Source organism: Artemia franciscana, chromosome 14 (assembly GCF_032884065.1).
Source record: "Artemia franciscana chromosome 14, ASM3288406v1, whole genome shotgun sequence".
NCBI classification, from domain to species: Eukaryota; Metazoa; Arthropoda; class Branchiopoda; order Anostraca; family Artemiidae; genus Artemia; species Artemia franciscana.
Window position 1 is genome coordinate 19,480,073 of NC_088876.1, and position 16,393 is coordinate 19,496,465.

Below are 16,393 nucleotides of genomic sequence, written 5' to 3' on the forward strand. Positions count from 1 at the left end.
GACATACGTGTGCCCATAGACTCTTTGAGCATCTTCATCAGTCATTGTAAACTTAAACATTAATAGATTTCTACGCGAACATATGTCTTATATAACTTGAATGACGTCACCTTCAAAGCAAAAATGACGGCAACTAATTTCATGACGTCAGCCGAAACATGACGTCACCTGATCCACAGATCCACAGACAGACAGACAACTTATTTATATATATATATATATATATATATATATATATATATATATATATATATATATATATATATATATATATATTCACAGGTGGGACACAGGGACACAACTATTATGGCGCGTAACTAATATGGCGCGCAACGACTTACGCGCGCGGGGGGGCTTGTTGGGGTTGCGAAGCGTCCCCATCAACTAGGTGTTGGGGTGGCGCGAAGCGCCACCCCAACAGCTAGTATATATATATATATATATATATATATATACTAGCTGTTGGGGTGGCGCTTCGCGCCACCCCAACACCTAGTTGGGGGGGCGCTTCGCGCCCCCCCCCCAAGCCCCCCCGTGCGGAAATCGTTACGCGCCATATTAGTTGCGCGCCATTGTAGTTGTGTCCCTATGTCCCACCTGTGAATATAGATATATATATATATATATATATATATATATATATATATATATATATATATATATATATATATATATATATATATATATATATATATATATATATATATATATATATATATATATATATATATATATATATATATATATATATATATATATGTTTTTAACTACGTAAAACTTACGAATATACAACATTCTTTGCTGTCCCATCGTCTGTGCATATAAATAGATTGTCAGGTTTACCGACTCTTGAACATGCAACGCATAATGGTCCATGGGAAAACAATCCGTATTCAGATCTATACCTCATGATTCTATTGATTGCCCTTGAGCTTTGTTGATGGTGATTGCTAATCGACCATTTCCTTTGTTGCCGTCGTCATTTATATATCCCCCTGTGCCCCCCGGCATCCCCGTTGTAGTTGTGTCCCTGTGTCCGGGTCGTCATTTATTTTCCCTGTGTCCCCGTCGTCATTTGTGTCCCGGTGTCCCAGTCTGTGATTTCTATTTGAGTGTCCCGGGTGTCATTTATATTCGTCAGGATATTGTAGGGCATCGTAGCATCGATGAGTTTAAGCAATTCTTGTCAACTGATTGTTTCGCCTATAAAGAATATTATCTCGAGGTAAGAACTGATCACCGACCACAACGATTGCCACTTTGTTGATAGTTGCGTATCAGGAGGCATCAATTCGATTGCTGTTTTGAAGCAGAAGCACTAAATTATTATTTTTGTGGAAAAGATTATATATATAAATATATATATATATATTTTCTTTTTAGTTTTTTTTGTAGTTTTTACCTTTTTTAGTTTTTTTCTTCTTTTGTATTAATGCTAAAGCCAAGGTTCAAACCTGGAGCCTCTCGGACCTAGAACCTGAAACATAACGCTTTACCAACTCAGCTACTTCGGCGTTAATACATTCGTTTTGAGCAGCTTCCTCGGGTGTTGCCATTGTTGTCCTGGTCGTCATTTATATTGCCTGTGTCCCGGTCGTCATTTGTGTCCCGGTATCCCAGTCTGTAATTTCTCCTTGAGTGTCCCGGTCGTTATTTATATTCCCTCTGTCCCGGTCGTCATTTATGTCCCGGTCTGTAATTTCTCTTTGAGTGTTTTTTCTTTTTAGTATTTTTTAGTTTTTTACATTTTTTCTTTTTTCAGTTTTCTTTTTCTTCTTTATTTTTCAGCTTCACTATGAAATACATATCGCCGAACCTTTGTTTTTTTAACTAAAATCTGGTAGGCATTGATGACCTTATCCAAGTCAAGATCCCAAACCCAATCATCATCGCTATCATTTTCAGTTTTGATATGTTTTGACTCTCGCTGTCCAGGTGGATCTTCATCTAACTGCGCGGTTTTGCGTTCTTTAGCCTCAAGCCTGTTTCCTTGCTGTTCTTTTGATTCCTCGGCACGCTTTCTTTTCTGACTTTCTCTATCAGCAGCAAGTTTTTTGGCATAGACTCTTTGAGCATCTTCATCGGCTTTTGCCATTGTAAGTTCATCAGTCATTTTAAACTTAAACATTAATAGATTTCTACGTGAACATATATGTCTTAAATATCTTTAATGACGTCACCGTCATAGCAAAAATGACGACAACTAACTTCATGACGCCAGTCGACACAGAAACATGACGTCACCTGATCCACAGACAGACAACTTATTTTTATATATATAGATAGATATAATTCTAAAATTGTCAGGTAATTTTCTATTTTGAAATAAAAACTAAAAATTATTGCTCAGACAACATAAATATGTTGATATTTGATATTTACATAACAGACTTAACACGTCATTTGTGTCCCGGTGTCCCGGTTTGTAGTTTCGTTAGTCGACAAACATGACGTCAGACGACAAACAACTTCATGACGACATACAGCTAAATCCTTATAATGACGTCAGTCGACAAACATGACGTCAGTCGACACACAAACATGACGTCAGTCGACAGACAGACAAACAACTTATTTATATATATATATATATATATATATATATATATATATATATATATATATATATAAACTAGCTGTTGGGGTGGCGCTTTGCGCCATCCCAACACCTAGTTGGTGGGGCGCTTCGCGCCCCCCAAGCCCCCCCGCGCGCGTAAGTCGTTACGCGCCATATTAGTTATGCGCCATTGTAGTTGTGTCCCTGTGTCCCACCTGTGAATATAGATAGATTTATATATGTGTTTCAAACTACGTAAAAATTGCGAATAAACAAGATTCTTGGCTTTCCCATTGTCTGTGCATATACAAAGCCGTATGTACTAATAATGACGTCATATGCAAACGCTCTTTTTACAAACAAACAAACATGCATCCACACAACTCGTTTTTATATAGATAGGTAGATAGATAGATACAATACAAATTAACTGCGTAAAACTTGCGAATATACAACATTCTTCGCTGTCCAATTGTCGCTGCATATAAATACATTGTCAGGTTTACCGACCCTCGAACATGCAACGTACAATTGTCCATGGGAAAAACAATCAGTATTAAGATCTATACCACATTTTTCCAATGATTGACCTTGAGCTTTGTTAATGGTGATTGCAAATACTAATCGAATTGGGAATTGCAATCTTTTAAATTGAAAAAGCAGATCCGTTGGAATCATGGGAATGGAAACCCTGAAGGATCTATGGAATTTAAAAATTCAGATGGATAATTAACCGCTTCATTTGGTTCCAAAACTGTGTCGACTGACTTGTAAAGGACTGCCTGGTCTCGAATCCTGGTCAAAACAATATTGTTGATTTCGTGGACGTCTATATTTTTGGGTGCGAGAATCGCTCTTTCACTTAGCCTTTTATTATTTTTATGATTTTTTAGAATATTCGGAAATACTTTTTCAATCAATTCATTTTTGGACGTCACTAAATTACAGAAATCAGCAGGTAGTTGTATACGTCCTGAAATTGAGTCTACTGTTTGACCAGAGTCATCGTTTTGCAATCGGACACGCATATTTGTAGTTAATTTTAATATTTTTACGTGTGCCCATAAATTAGAATTTTTTAGGCAACCATTCATTTCGTCTGCAGGAGTTAAACTACGTAAAAATTGCGAATATACAACATTCTTGGCTTTCCCATTGTCTCTGCATATACAAAGCCGTATGTACTAATAATGACATCATATGCAAACGCTCTTTTTACAAACAAACAAACATGCATACACAGAACTCGTTATTATATAGATAGATAGATAGATACAATACAAATTAACTGCGTAAAACTTGCGAATATACAACATTCTTCGCTGTCCAATTGTCGCTGCATATAAATAGATTGTCAGGTTTACCGACCCTCGAACATGCAACGTACAATTGTCCATGGGAAAAACAATCAGTATTAAGATCTATACCACATTTTTCTAATGATTGACCTTGAGCTTTGTTAATGGTGATTGCAAATGCTAATCGAATTGGGAATTGCAATCTTTTAAATTGAAAAGGCAGATCCGTTGGAAGCATGGGAATGCGAGGAATAAGAACAGCCTCACCCTCAAAAGGCCCTGTCAAGATTGTGGCCTCTATTAGGTTTTCCATTGTTTTTTTACGGCAAGTCGAGTGCCATTGCAAAGCTTTGGTGGGTTTATATTTTTTAAAAGTATTATTGGTACGCCTATTTTTAGTTGTAGCACGTGTGGTGGAAACCCTGAAAGATCTATGGAATTTAAAAATTCAGATGGATAATTAACCGCTTCATTTGGTTCCAAAACTGTGTTGACTGACTTGTAAAGGACTGCCTGGTCTCGAATCTTGGTCAAAACAATATTGTTGATTTCGTGGACGTCTATATTTTTGGGTGCGAGAATCGCTCTTTCACTTAGCCATTTATTATTTTTATAATTTTTTAGAATATTCGGAAATACTTTTTCAATCAATTCATTTTTGGACGTCACTAAATTACAGAAATCAGCAGGTAGTTGTATACGTCCTGAAATTGAGTCTACTGGGAGCTTTCCGTTTCCAATTTTCAGCAATTGATCTGAAAATGTTTGACCAGAGTCATCGTTTTGCAATCGGACACGCATATTTGTAGTTAATTTTAATATTTTTACGTGTGCCCATAAATTAGAATTTTTCAGGCAAGCATTCAATCGTCTTCAATGGCTCTGGTGGTGCAGCCAATAGAGGAAGTTTAACTTTTCCTGAGGCGCAACACATTCCCATTGTTTCACCATTGAATTTCAAGGCCTTGCAATAGGGACAAATTTTAGACATTGTCCCGATTTGAACACATCTACTCAAGCTATAATCATCGACTGGGTTGTACCTGAATGCCAGGCGATAACTTTCAGGTTGCTCTGATTCCTCGGCACGCTTTCTTTTCTTACTTTCTCTATCAGCAGCAAGCCTGATTTCTTGCTGTTCTTGTGATTCCTCGGCGCGCTTTCTTTTCTTACTTTCTCTATCAGCAGCAAGCCTGATTTCTTGCTGTTCTTGTAATTCCTCGGCACGCCTTCTTTTTTCACTTTCTCTTTTAGCAGCAAGTCTGCTTCCGCGTTGCTCTGGTAGTTCCTCGGCACGCTTTCTGTTCTTTTTTTCTCTATCAGCCTCAAGCCTGTTTCCTTGCTGTTCTTTTGATTCCTCGGCACGCTTTCTGTTCTTTCTTTCTCTATCAGCCTCAAGCCTGTTTCCTTGCTGTTCTTTTGATTCCTCGGCACGCTTTCTGTTCTTACTTTCTCTATCAGCCTCAAGCCTGTTTCCTTGCTGTTCTTTTGATTCCTCGGCACGCTTTCTTTTCTGACTTTCTCTATCAGCAGCAAGCTTTTTGGCATAGACTCTTTGAGCATCTTCATCGGCTTTTGCCATGGTAAGTTCATCAGTCATTGTAAATTTAAACATTAATAGATTTCTACGTGAACATATGTCTTAAATAACTTGAATGACGTCACCGTCAAAGCAAAAATGACGACAACTAATTTCATGACGTCAGTCAACACAGAAACATGACGTCACTTGATCCACAGACAGACACACAGACAGACAACTTATTTTTATATATATAGAAGATATATATATATATATATATATATATATATATATATATATATATATATATATATATATATATATATCTATCTATCTATATATATAAAAATAAGTTGTCTGTCTGTGGATGGATGGATGGATCAGGTGACGTCACCTGAAAAAACTGGATCAGGTGACGTCAAAACTGAAAAAACTAAAAAAAGGCAAAAACTACAAAAAAAACTAAAAACTAATAAAAAAAATAAAAAAGCTAAAAAACTAAAAAAACTATAAAGGTAAAAACCAATAAAAAACTAAAAAAAAACTGAAAAAACTAAAAAAAGGCAAAAACTACAAAAAAAAACTAAAAACTAATAAAAAAAGTAAAAAAGCTAAAAAACTAAAAAAACTAAAAAAACTAAAAAAAGGTAAAAAACTAAAAAAAAATAAAAAATAAAAAAAAACTAAAAAAAAGGAAAAAACTGAAAAATAAGCTAAAATAAAGGTAAAAACCAATAAAAAACTAAAAAAAAAAAGGAAAAAACTAATAAATGACGACACTCAAAGAGAAAGCGACCAGGACAAAAGGAATGTTCGATTAGCAATCAACAAAGCACCGGGACACAGGGAGTATAAATGACGACCAGGACATAAGTAAAAAAAAAAAAACTATCTATATATATAAAAATAAGTTGTCTGTGGATCTGTGGATCGTGGATCAGGTGACGTCACCTGAAAAAACTGGATCAGGTGACGTCAAAACTGAAAAAACTAAAAAAAGGCAAAAACTACAAAAAAAACTAAAAACTAATAAAAAAAATAAAAAAGCTAAAAAACTAAAAAAACTAAAAAAAGGCAAAAACTACAAAAAAAACTAAAAACTAATAAAAAAGCTAAAAAAAATGACGACCGGGACACCGGGACAGGGAATGGTCGATTAGCAATCACCATCAACAAAGCTCAAGGGCAATCATTAGAATCATGAGGTATAGATCTGAATACAGATTGTTTTCCCATGGACCATTATATGTTGCATGTTCAAGAGTCGGTAAACCTGACAATCTATTTATATGCAAAGACAATGGGACAGCAAAGAATGTTGTATATTCGCAAGTTTTACGTAGTTAAAACCATATATATATATCTATCTATATTCACAGGTGGAACATAGGGACACAACTACAATGGCGCGTAACTATTATGGCGCGTAACGACTTACGCGCGCGGGGGGGCTTGGGGGGGGCGCGAAGCGCCCCCACCAACTAGGTGTTGGGGTGGCGCGAAGCGCCACCCCAACAGCTAGTATATATATATATATATCTATATATATATATTGACATCATACTTAGTGACAGACAGGCAGACAATGAACAGTACATTTTTATCTATATATATAAAAATAAGTTGTCTGTCTGTTACACTTTGTCTGTTACGCCAGATTATATCTTCTATATGTATAAAAGAAAACAAACTAAAATGTAAAAACTGGAAATTGCATAAATATTTCGAAATATTTTGACAATAGATTAAAGTAATTCGAAAAAAGAAAAATGGTAAAAAACTGAAAAAAAAACTAAAAAGAAAAAACTAAAAAAAAATAAAAATTAAAAAAGTTTAAAAAAGAAAAAACCTAAAAAGAAAAAACGTAAAAAAATTAAAAAGATAAAAAACTAAACAGAAAAAAAACTAAAAACAGCTAAAAAACTAAAAAAAAAGAAAAAACTAAAAAAAAAACTGGGAATTGCACAAATATTTCAATATATTTTGACAATAGATTAAAGTAATTCGAAAACCTTAAAACAGTTACCCCAAACTTAAGGTTAATATAAATTGTTGGAGCTTTAGCATGCTTTGCACGTAAAGATTTTTCCAAGTGTCAATGTTAGAATGAACATTGACAAATTGAAGAAAATAAATCAATAAAAAGAAGAAACTGTTCTATATATACAAAAATAAGTTGTCTGTGTGTTTGTGTGTCGAGTGACGTCATGTTTGTGTCTCGACTGACGTCATGTTTTCGACTGACGAAATTACAGACCGGGACATCGGGACACAAATGACGACCGGGACGCCGGGACATCTATATATATAAAAATAAGTTTTCTGTGTGTCGAGTAACGTCATGTCATAGGTCGCCATGTCGTCATTATGATGATGACGTCATTAAAGGTATTTAAGACATTCGTTTACGGAAAAATGTTTAATTGTAAAATGACTGAAGAACCTACAATGTCAGGAAGCTGCTCAAAGAGTCTATGCCAAAAAACTTGCTGCTGATAGAGAAAGTAAGAAAAGAAAGCGTGCCGAGGAATCACAAGAACCGCAAGAAAACAGGCTTGCGGCTAAAGAACGCAAAACCGCGCAGTTAGATGAAAATCCACCTGGACAGCGAGAGTCAAAACATATCAAAACTGAAAATGATAGCGATGATGATTGGGTTTGGGATTTTGACGTGGATAAGGTCATCAATGCCTACCAGATTTTAGTTAAAAAAACAAAGGTTCGGCGATATGTATTTCATAATGACGCTGAAAAATAGAGAAGAAAAAGAAAACTGAAAAAAGAAAAAAGGTGACGAATTTTTAATTGTAAGAAGATCGTTGGAAGAGAAATTTCTAATTGTAAAATGACTGAAGAGCCTACAATGGCAACACCCGAGGAAGCTGCTCAAAACGAATGTATTCAAGCCGAAGTATCTGAGTTGGTAAAGCGTTATGTTTCAGGTTCTAGGTCCGAGAGGCTCCAGGTTTGAACCTTGGCTTTAGCATTAATACAAAAGAAGAAAAAAACTAAAAAAGGTAAAAACTACAAAAAAACTAAAAAGAAAATAATACAAAAACTAAAAAAGCTAAAAAACTAAAAAAAAACAAAAAAAAAGGTAAAAAACTAAAAAATAAAAAAAATAAAAAAAGGGTAAAAACTACAAAAAAAAACTAAAAAGAAAAAAAAATAAATATTAATAAAAAAATAAAAACTGAAAAAGAAAAAAAACTAAAAGGAGGAAAAAAACTGAAAAATAAAGGAGAAAAAGAAAACTAAAAGCCGGGACACATAGAATATAAATGACGACCGGGACACTCAAAGAGAAATTACAGAATGGGGCACTGGGACACAAATAACGACCGGGAGATATAAATGACGACCGGGACACTCAAAGATAAATTACAGACCGGGACACCGGGACACAAATGACGACCGGGACACAGGGAATATAAATGACGAACGGGACGCTCAAAGAGAAACTACAGACTGGGACACTGGGACACAAATGACGACCGGGATACTGGGAATATAAATGACGACCGGGACACAGGGAATGTTTGATTAGCAATCACCATCAACAAAGCTCAAGGGCAATCATTAGAATAATGAGTTATAGATCTGAATACGGATTGTTTTTCCCACGGACAAATTTATGTTGCATGTTCAAGAGTCGGTAAACCTGACAATCTATTTATATGCACAGACAATGGGACATCGAAGAATGTTGTATATTTGCAAGTTTTACGTAGTTAAAAACATATATATATATATATATATATATATATATATATATATATATATATATATATATATATATATATATATATATATATATATATATATATATATATATATATATACATATATACCTATAACGAAAAGAGAAATCTTTTCTATTTTATCTATATTCACAGGTGGGACACAGGGACACAACTACAATAGCGCGTAACTAATATGGCGCGTTGGTGGGGGCGCGAAGCGCCCCCACCAACTAGGTGTTGGGGTGGCGCGAAGCGCCACCCCAACAGCTAGTATAGATATATTTGTTACAGAGAGCTTTTACCATTTATGTTATTAGTTCTCCTAATCTATGTGTCAACTAAATGGGTCAGCTAATTCCTAGACGACCCCTTTCACGTGTTGCTCTGGTGCTGCGTGTCTCAGAAACATGTGGGGAAGTGGGGTGTCCCTGCCAGTTACTCGTCTCTAAGTAGAAAATCGCTTAATTGCACAAAGCTTATGAAGCTATCCCTAGTACCCCCTGCCACGGGGTGTCAGGCTTTTTTAAGGTATTTTGGTTTAGTCAGACACTTTTTGTAGGTACATGTATAAACAGAATATTGTGGTTGCAGTCACTTTTTTGAATTTTCTAACCTATATATTTTTCACGATACTCATTCCAAGGGACAGTTTTTTCATATATAGGAATTTTAGACAAGACAATTTTAATGGTGTCTTTTTTATTTCAATCTGACTCTTTCTTAGGAGCTATGGGCTATTTTACTTTTTTACTATGGGATGTGATCGTCTCTTACTAGGTTGCTATCTACTATTGCGACCCAGATACCTTAGAGAAGCAACTTTCAATAGATGTTTGTCTCTAACTATCTTATCAATAGATCATTTCAGTTAGTAAGAGCTAGAAATCATTCTTTACTATAATCTCTTACTAGGTTGCTTGCCACCGCTGCAGCCCGGATTTAAAATGAGGCATCAAATAGTTCTCAATGATTTTGCAGTACCCCTCAAGCTGGGGAGAAAAAAACATGCCGTCGATGCACAATATCGGAGCTCACGCAACTTATTTTTTTTTTAAACCAATATATTTTCCTTGTTATTCGAGCCAAGAAAGGGTAAGTTTCTTATATGGGGGTTTCAGACAAGACGGTTTTAATACTGGGCTAATTATTTTAATATGAAGCTTTTCAGAAGTTAAGGGTTACTACATCTCTTGTTATTAGATAGAATAATATTTGATCTATTTCGTAGATGTGACATTAGTGGCGATTCTCTGATTCCAACTTTTGTAACAATCTCATCTACTGAAATACCACTTATTCCAGCCGATACTTTTTCTCAACTTACATCCGAGATATCCAAATTTGATAGAACTTTAAAGCTGATTAAAGAAAAAGTCACGGTCTATGATCTGAATTATCCACTGCTCCCAGATTTCAGTTCTAGCAAACTCGTTGAAAACCAAGCAGCTATCGTCATTCGAAAATCCCAATTTATTTTGACGATCTAATAAAGCGTAAAGATGATGTTACCAAAATCTTCGGTCATGAAGCTGTTCATACCGTCAAAGCCTCGGGCGATAATCTTTTTCTTCGGATTGACGCTACTGCAGAAAAAGATTTTTTTGTGACACTACTTCTAGCGTGCTAACTAAATGTGACGGCAGACCTAAAGAACACAAATTCTTTGAAATTGTGAAAGGCGTAGGTAAAACTTCTACTGCGGAGCTTTTTATTGGTTGTGATGGTTTTGTTAATGCAAATAGGATTGGCAACTCGACCTAAATGAGTTATTTTCCAAGACGCTCTTGTGCTCACTGTTGTTTGCCAGTTTGGCTTAAAAATGGAAAATGAAATTTTTCCAGTTTTTGAATATATATGGCCTTCTCGTTGCTGCCGAAATTGTCATTGACTGCATCACCTAGGAGCAAAATGTGACCTTGCTATAAAATGTCCTAGATGTTTTGGTTCCCATGTTCTTATAAAAGAAACACCCTGTCAAGGGATCCCGAAATTTGATAGCTACGGGGATCTTCTTTTTGCTTTCAGTCTTAAGTATCATTTCATTCAGGATGTTCTCAAAAAGAGTCACTTGTCACTTGTGTTGCGATGTATGGTAGAGGTTGTCTTTTGTCAGCCTGTCATCGCAATCTCGTCACAAATGGTAACTTTCCGTTGTTCAAATATAAACAATGGTCATTTTTAGTTTATTAATTTATTTGAGGGTAAAAACTTGAAAAAGCCCTTAGGCATAATACTCTTGACCAGAAAGATTCCATTGAGACCTGGCCAGAAAGATATCATTGGAAGTGGTACATTGTTCCACTCATTAAGTTTATTAAGTTTAAACACTAAGTTTAAACTATCGATTCTTGCGTAAATGACATTTTTGAAGAAAAAAAATGCCCGAAAAATATCATATATCATATGTGTGATAGTGCTTGCTTGAGGGTGGGTCAAACATTGAGTTTCACAGGATGTGAATCGAGAGAAAATAATACCAAAAAAGCAACAAAATACAGAATTAAATCACATGTTTTGTCCTCCTATTTATTTATATTTCGTGCTAACTAAGATCATTCTCTAGGAAAACATCTCTAAACATTGTCTAAGAAGGAGAAGAAAGATTGTAGGTGTTTCTGATTCTCAGATATTACTAAATTGTTCGAAATTTTGACACGCTGTGTATAATCCGAACACGAACAGTAGATAATTTGGAATACTGTGGTGTAGCCAAACTCATTCAAGTAGGAAATTTAGGCTACAATAGATTATTATTGTTGCTTTTGAAGCTCCGATCCAACATGAAATAGAAAATAGAAAAATTAACACATACAATAAATGAAACATAAAAGAAAATAATTTGACAACCATAATATCTTTGTGTTTCTTTTTTGATGGATACATCTTGTATTGATCGATACATCTTGTAGTCATTCATTGATCTAAATGCTTTTCCGAGTTTAAACACAAAGTTGTCCAAGTGTTGTTTGTTACCTAATATTTGAAAACACCCACCCAATTCTTGAAGGAATTTCAAAGCACTCTGTATGTCATGTCGAGTTCTGCTTATTTTTGATAAAAATTCAGGATCATATGTGCCTACAATTTCTTTATCAAGATAATTTTGAAAAGTATCCAGTTCTGCTGAGCTATAACACTTGTTCAAGATTGTTTCGTTTTCTGTGGGATTAACTTTCTTATCTTTGGAAGGTGTAGTGGTAGTTTTAGAAGTAGATGTAGTAGTAGATGTCGTAGTCTGTGCAGCAGTCGGTGTTGTCGGTCTAGCAGGTGTGGCATTAGGTATTATATTATATACAGTAGTAGGCGAAGTAGTAGGTAGTAGTTTAGTTGTAGGTGTGGTTGTAAATGTGCTAGTAGGTGTGGTAAAGTTTGGAGTAGTTATTTTGGTAGTTGGTTTAGCAGTAGATACAGTGTTAAATACCGTAGTAGGTGTTGTGCTCGGTTTAGGTTTGGTAGTAAGTGTATTCATAGTAGTAGCAAGCATGGTAGTCGGTGTTGTAAAATGTATGGTAGTAGATATGGTGGTAGGTGTGGCAATAGTCGTTGTAGCGGTAGGTGTATTCAATGTAGTAGTAAGCATGGCAGTATGTGTGATTCGATTTGTGGTAGTATATATGGTAGTAGAGGTGGTGGTTGTTGATGCAGTGGAAGGCTTAGTAACTGGTCTAGTCGGGGTAGAAGCTGTAGATACAGTGTTGGATGCAGCATTAAGTGTGGTAGTTGGTTTAGTTATGGTAGTAGGTGTAGTCGACGTAGTAGTAAGCACGGTCTTAGCTGTTTTAATAGATGTGGTGGTAGGTTTGTTGGTAGTCAGTGTAGTGGTTGGTGGGGTAGTAGTGGTCGTAGTAGTAGAAGGTATAGTAGTAGGCGCAATTGTAGAAGTGGTGGTGCGTTTAGCAGTCGGTGTAGTTGTGGAAGTAGGTGTAGTAGTAGATACAGTATTAGATACAGTAGTGGGTTTAGTTGTCGGTGTAGTAGGATTCGTAGTCGGTTTAGTAGCTGGTGTACTCGGTATAGCAGCTATGTTAGCAGGTGAGGTAGTAGATACAGTAGGAGATATAGTAGTAGGTGTGATAGTAGAAGTAGTATTATCTATGGTAGTCAGTATAGTAGCTGTGCTAGTAGATAGAGCAGCAGACATTGTATTTGGTGTAGCAGTAGAAGTAGTAGTTTGTTTAGTTGTCGGTGTAGTCAGTACAGTAGCTCTTGTAGTATGTGTGGTAGTAGCTACAATATTAGATGTAGTAGTGGGTTTAGTAGTCGGTGTACTAGCTGATGTGGTAATATGTGTGGTAAGTTTGGTAGTTGGTTTAATGGTATATGTAGTAGTAGATATAGCATTAGGTGTAGTAGTAGATGGAGTAGAAGGGGTAGTAGAAGTGTTAGCAGTCATTGTATTAGATTTGGTAGTGGGTGTAGTCTTTGAAATTGCAGTAGATGCAGTAGTACGTGTCGTAATAGATGTGGTAGTAGGTGTACTAGAAGATATAGTCGTCAATGTGGTCGGTTTAGTTGGTGCAGTATTAGGTATGGTAGTAAATACAGTAGTAGAGCAAGTAGTCGCTGTACTAGTTGGTGTGGTAGTATGCTTAGTAGTTGTTTGTTTTTTTTTTTTCATTCTAAGGATTTTTAAATCGTCCTTATTGCATAAATTTTGTTCAGTGTCAGGAAGGTTGTAACCTATGGGCAGTTGACATGTCACGAGACGAGTTCGAATGCAATAATTTTTATCGTGTTTTATCGGGTTTTGTAGTTTACATTCCTTTTTTGGATTTCCTTCATTTTTACAATGAATATCTGTACACCTATCTATTTTAATTTCTCCTTCTGCATTCTTATGTTCAGCTACCCAGAAAAATGCGGTATTTTTTTGTTTTAGTATTTTATCTACTTTTAATTGATTCTGGAAATCATAGAGAGCATTCCTGGATTCGATATTTACTGCAGATGAGAGTCCTGGATCTGTTACATCTTGTATCGTTTTACACCAAGTTTCGGCATTTCCATAATTTTCTCTATTTGGTTTTTCCACAGTTTGACCTCTTTTATAAACATAACAAAAACAATACGGAATTTGTTTTCCTTGTTCTTCTACAATATATTGTATTGGTCTGGTTACAAATTTTTCACCATTTAAATATTTGTTACAAAAGCTTGCATTGTCATCATAAAAAGTAGCAAATACCGCATTCATAGAAATCAGGTTAAATAATAATAGTAATTTCATTATTATTAATATATTAGAAAATAAGCATTTAATAATAAATAGATAATAGCTATAAAATTTTGTGACGAGTTGACTGAATCGAAAGAAAGAAAATGACTCATTATAAATTTTCAGGTGTTATAAAACTATTATTCAAACGACACAATATTTTTGCAGTTTTCATAATAACCTTAACGATTTGGAACTGAAAACAAAAATGAATATATATTGAATGTTTTCTTCTGTAATATTTTCTAATGTATATATATATATATATACATTATATATATATATATATATATATATATATATATATATATATATATATATATATATATATATATATATATATATATATATATATATATATATATATATATATATATGTTCCATATTCCCCATTATTATCAAAAACATTTAATGCACACATAAACGTTGAATACTGTAACTCCGTAAAGGCAATCAAATACATATGTAAATACGTCAACAAAGGCAGTGACATGGCAATTTTTGGCTTGCAGTCAAAAATCAAAGATATCGACGAAATCGTACATTATCAGGCTGGAAGATACATAAGCAGTAATGAAGCGGCGAATTCTTTCATTTCCGATACATGAACGTAGTCCAGCTGTTGTTCACTTTGCGGTACATTTACAGAATGGTCAACGTGTTTATTTCTCGGAAACCAACGTGCAACAAAGAGCCCTGAATCCACCGGATACAAAGTTAACCGCTTTCTTTTCGCTCTGCAAAAATGATTCTTTTGCAAAAAAACTGCTGTATACTGAAGTGCCTTCGTATTACACGTGGAATACTAAAAACAAAGTATTTGAATGTCGAAAACAGGGTAAGTCAGTCGACGGCCAACCTACCATCTTCAAAGATACCACGATAGGAAGACTCTACACCGTTCACCCCAATCAACATGAATGCTTCTTTCTACGCCTGCTTTTGGTGAATGTACCCGGTCCGACATCCTTTGAGTATTTGAGAACTGTAAACGGTACTATACATGACACTTACCGTAGTGCATGCCAAGCTCTGAATTTATTGGAGAATGACCAACACTGGGATAACTGCATCAATGACGCGTGCGAAACGTCAACCCCAAGTCAAATTCGAGCATTGTTTGGCATCATTTTAACAACTTACTCTCCATCAGCTCCTACTGAGTTATGGGAAAAATATAAGTCAAAAATGTCCGAAGATATACTCCATCGAAAACAGTTAGAGACGTCAGATATGACTTTTGATTTTACATCAGAAATTTATAACTACACTTTAGTTATTATAGAAGATTTGTGCGTACGTATGGCAAACAAACCTCTTCAGGATTTGGGAATGCCTTCACCTAACCGTATCGCTGCTGTTTCGACATGTGTAGAATTGGATCGTGAACAAAGTTACAGTACGAGTGATCTATTGTCGTATGTACAAAATAACATTTCCAAGTTAACTTCGGAACAAAAAGACATTTATGATACGATAATGCATTGTGTCGATAACAACGTCGGAGAAATTTTCTTTTTGGATGCGCCAGGAGGTACTGGTAAAACGTTTGTGATAATACTGATTCTGGCATCAATTCGATCAAAAAATGATATAGCGTTGGCAATGGCGTCGTCCGGAATAGCCGCAATATTGCTGCCTGGTGGAAGAACTGCTCATTCCGCTTTGAAATTGCCTCTGAATTTGCATTCTACAGAAACTCCCACGTGCAATATTTCCAAATCATCTGGGATGGGTAAAGTATTGCAGCAATGCAAACTTATTATTTGGGATGAGTGCACAATGGCACACAAAAAATCGCTCGAGGCTCTGGATCAATGCTTGAAAGATTTGCGAGGGAAGTCGAAACCCTTTGGCAGCACATTAATATTGCTTGCGGGAGATTTCAAGCAAACATTACCTATAATACCTAGATCAACTCCTGCAGATGAAATGAATGCTTGCCTAAAAAATTCTAATTTATGTAGAATTTAAATATAGATATTAAATATAGAGGTCCACGAAATCAACAATATTGTTTTGACCAAGATTCGAGACCAGGCAGTCCTTTACAAGTCA

At 35.4% G+C, this 16,393-nt stretch overlaps 1 protein-coding gene across 1 annotated transcript; it reads right to left on the reverse strand.

Annotated features, from left to right (window-relative positions):
• Positions 1 to 9,282: 9,282 nt before the first annotated feature.
• On the reverse strand, positions 9,283 to 14,340 carry LOC136035438 (mucin-2-like). The gene has a single exon (XM_065717246.1). It carries the CDS (start codon positions 14,312 to 14,314, stop codon positions 11,858 to 11,860), a length of 2,457 nt encoding a protein of 818 aa, XP_065573318.1. The 5' UTR covers positions 14,315 to 14,340; the 3' UTR covers positions 9,283 to 11,857.
• Between the last annotated feature and the right edge of the window lie 2,053 nt (positions 14,341 to 16,393).

Bases quoted from the DNA above. Each gene is read 5' to 3' on its own strand.
- LOC136035438 (XM_065717246.1), bottom strand. From the start codon at position 14,314: ATGAATGCGGTATTTGCTACTTTTTATGATGACAATGCAAGCTTTTGT.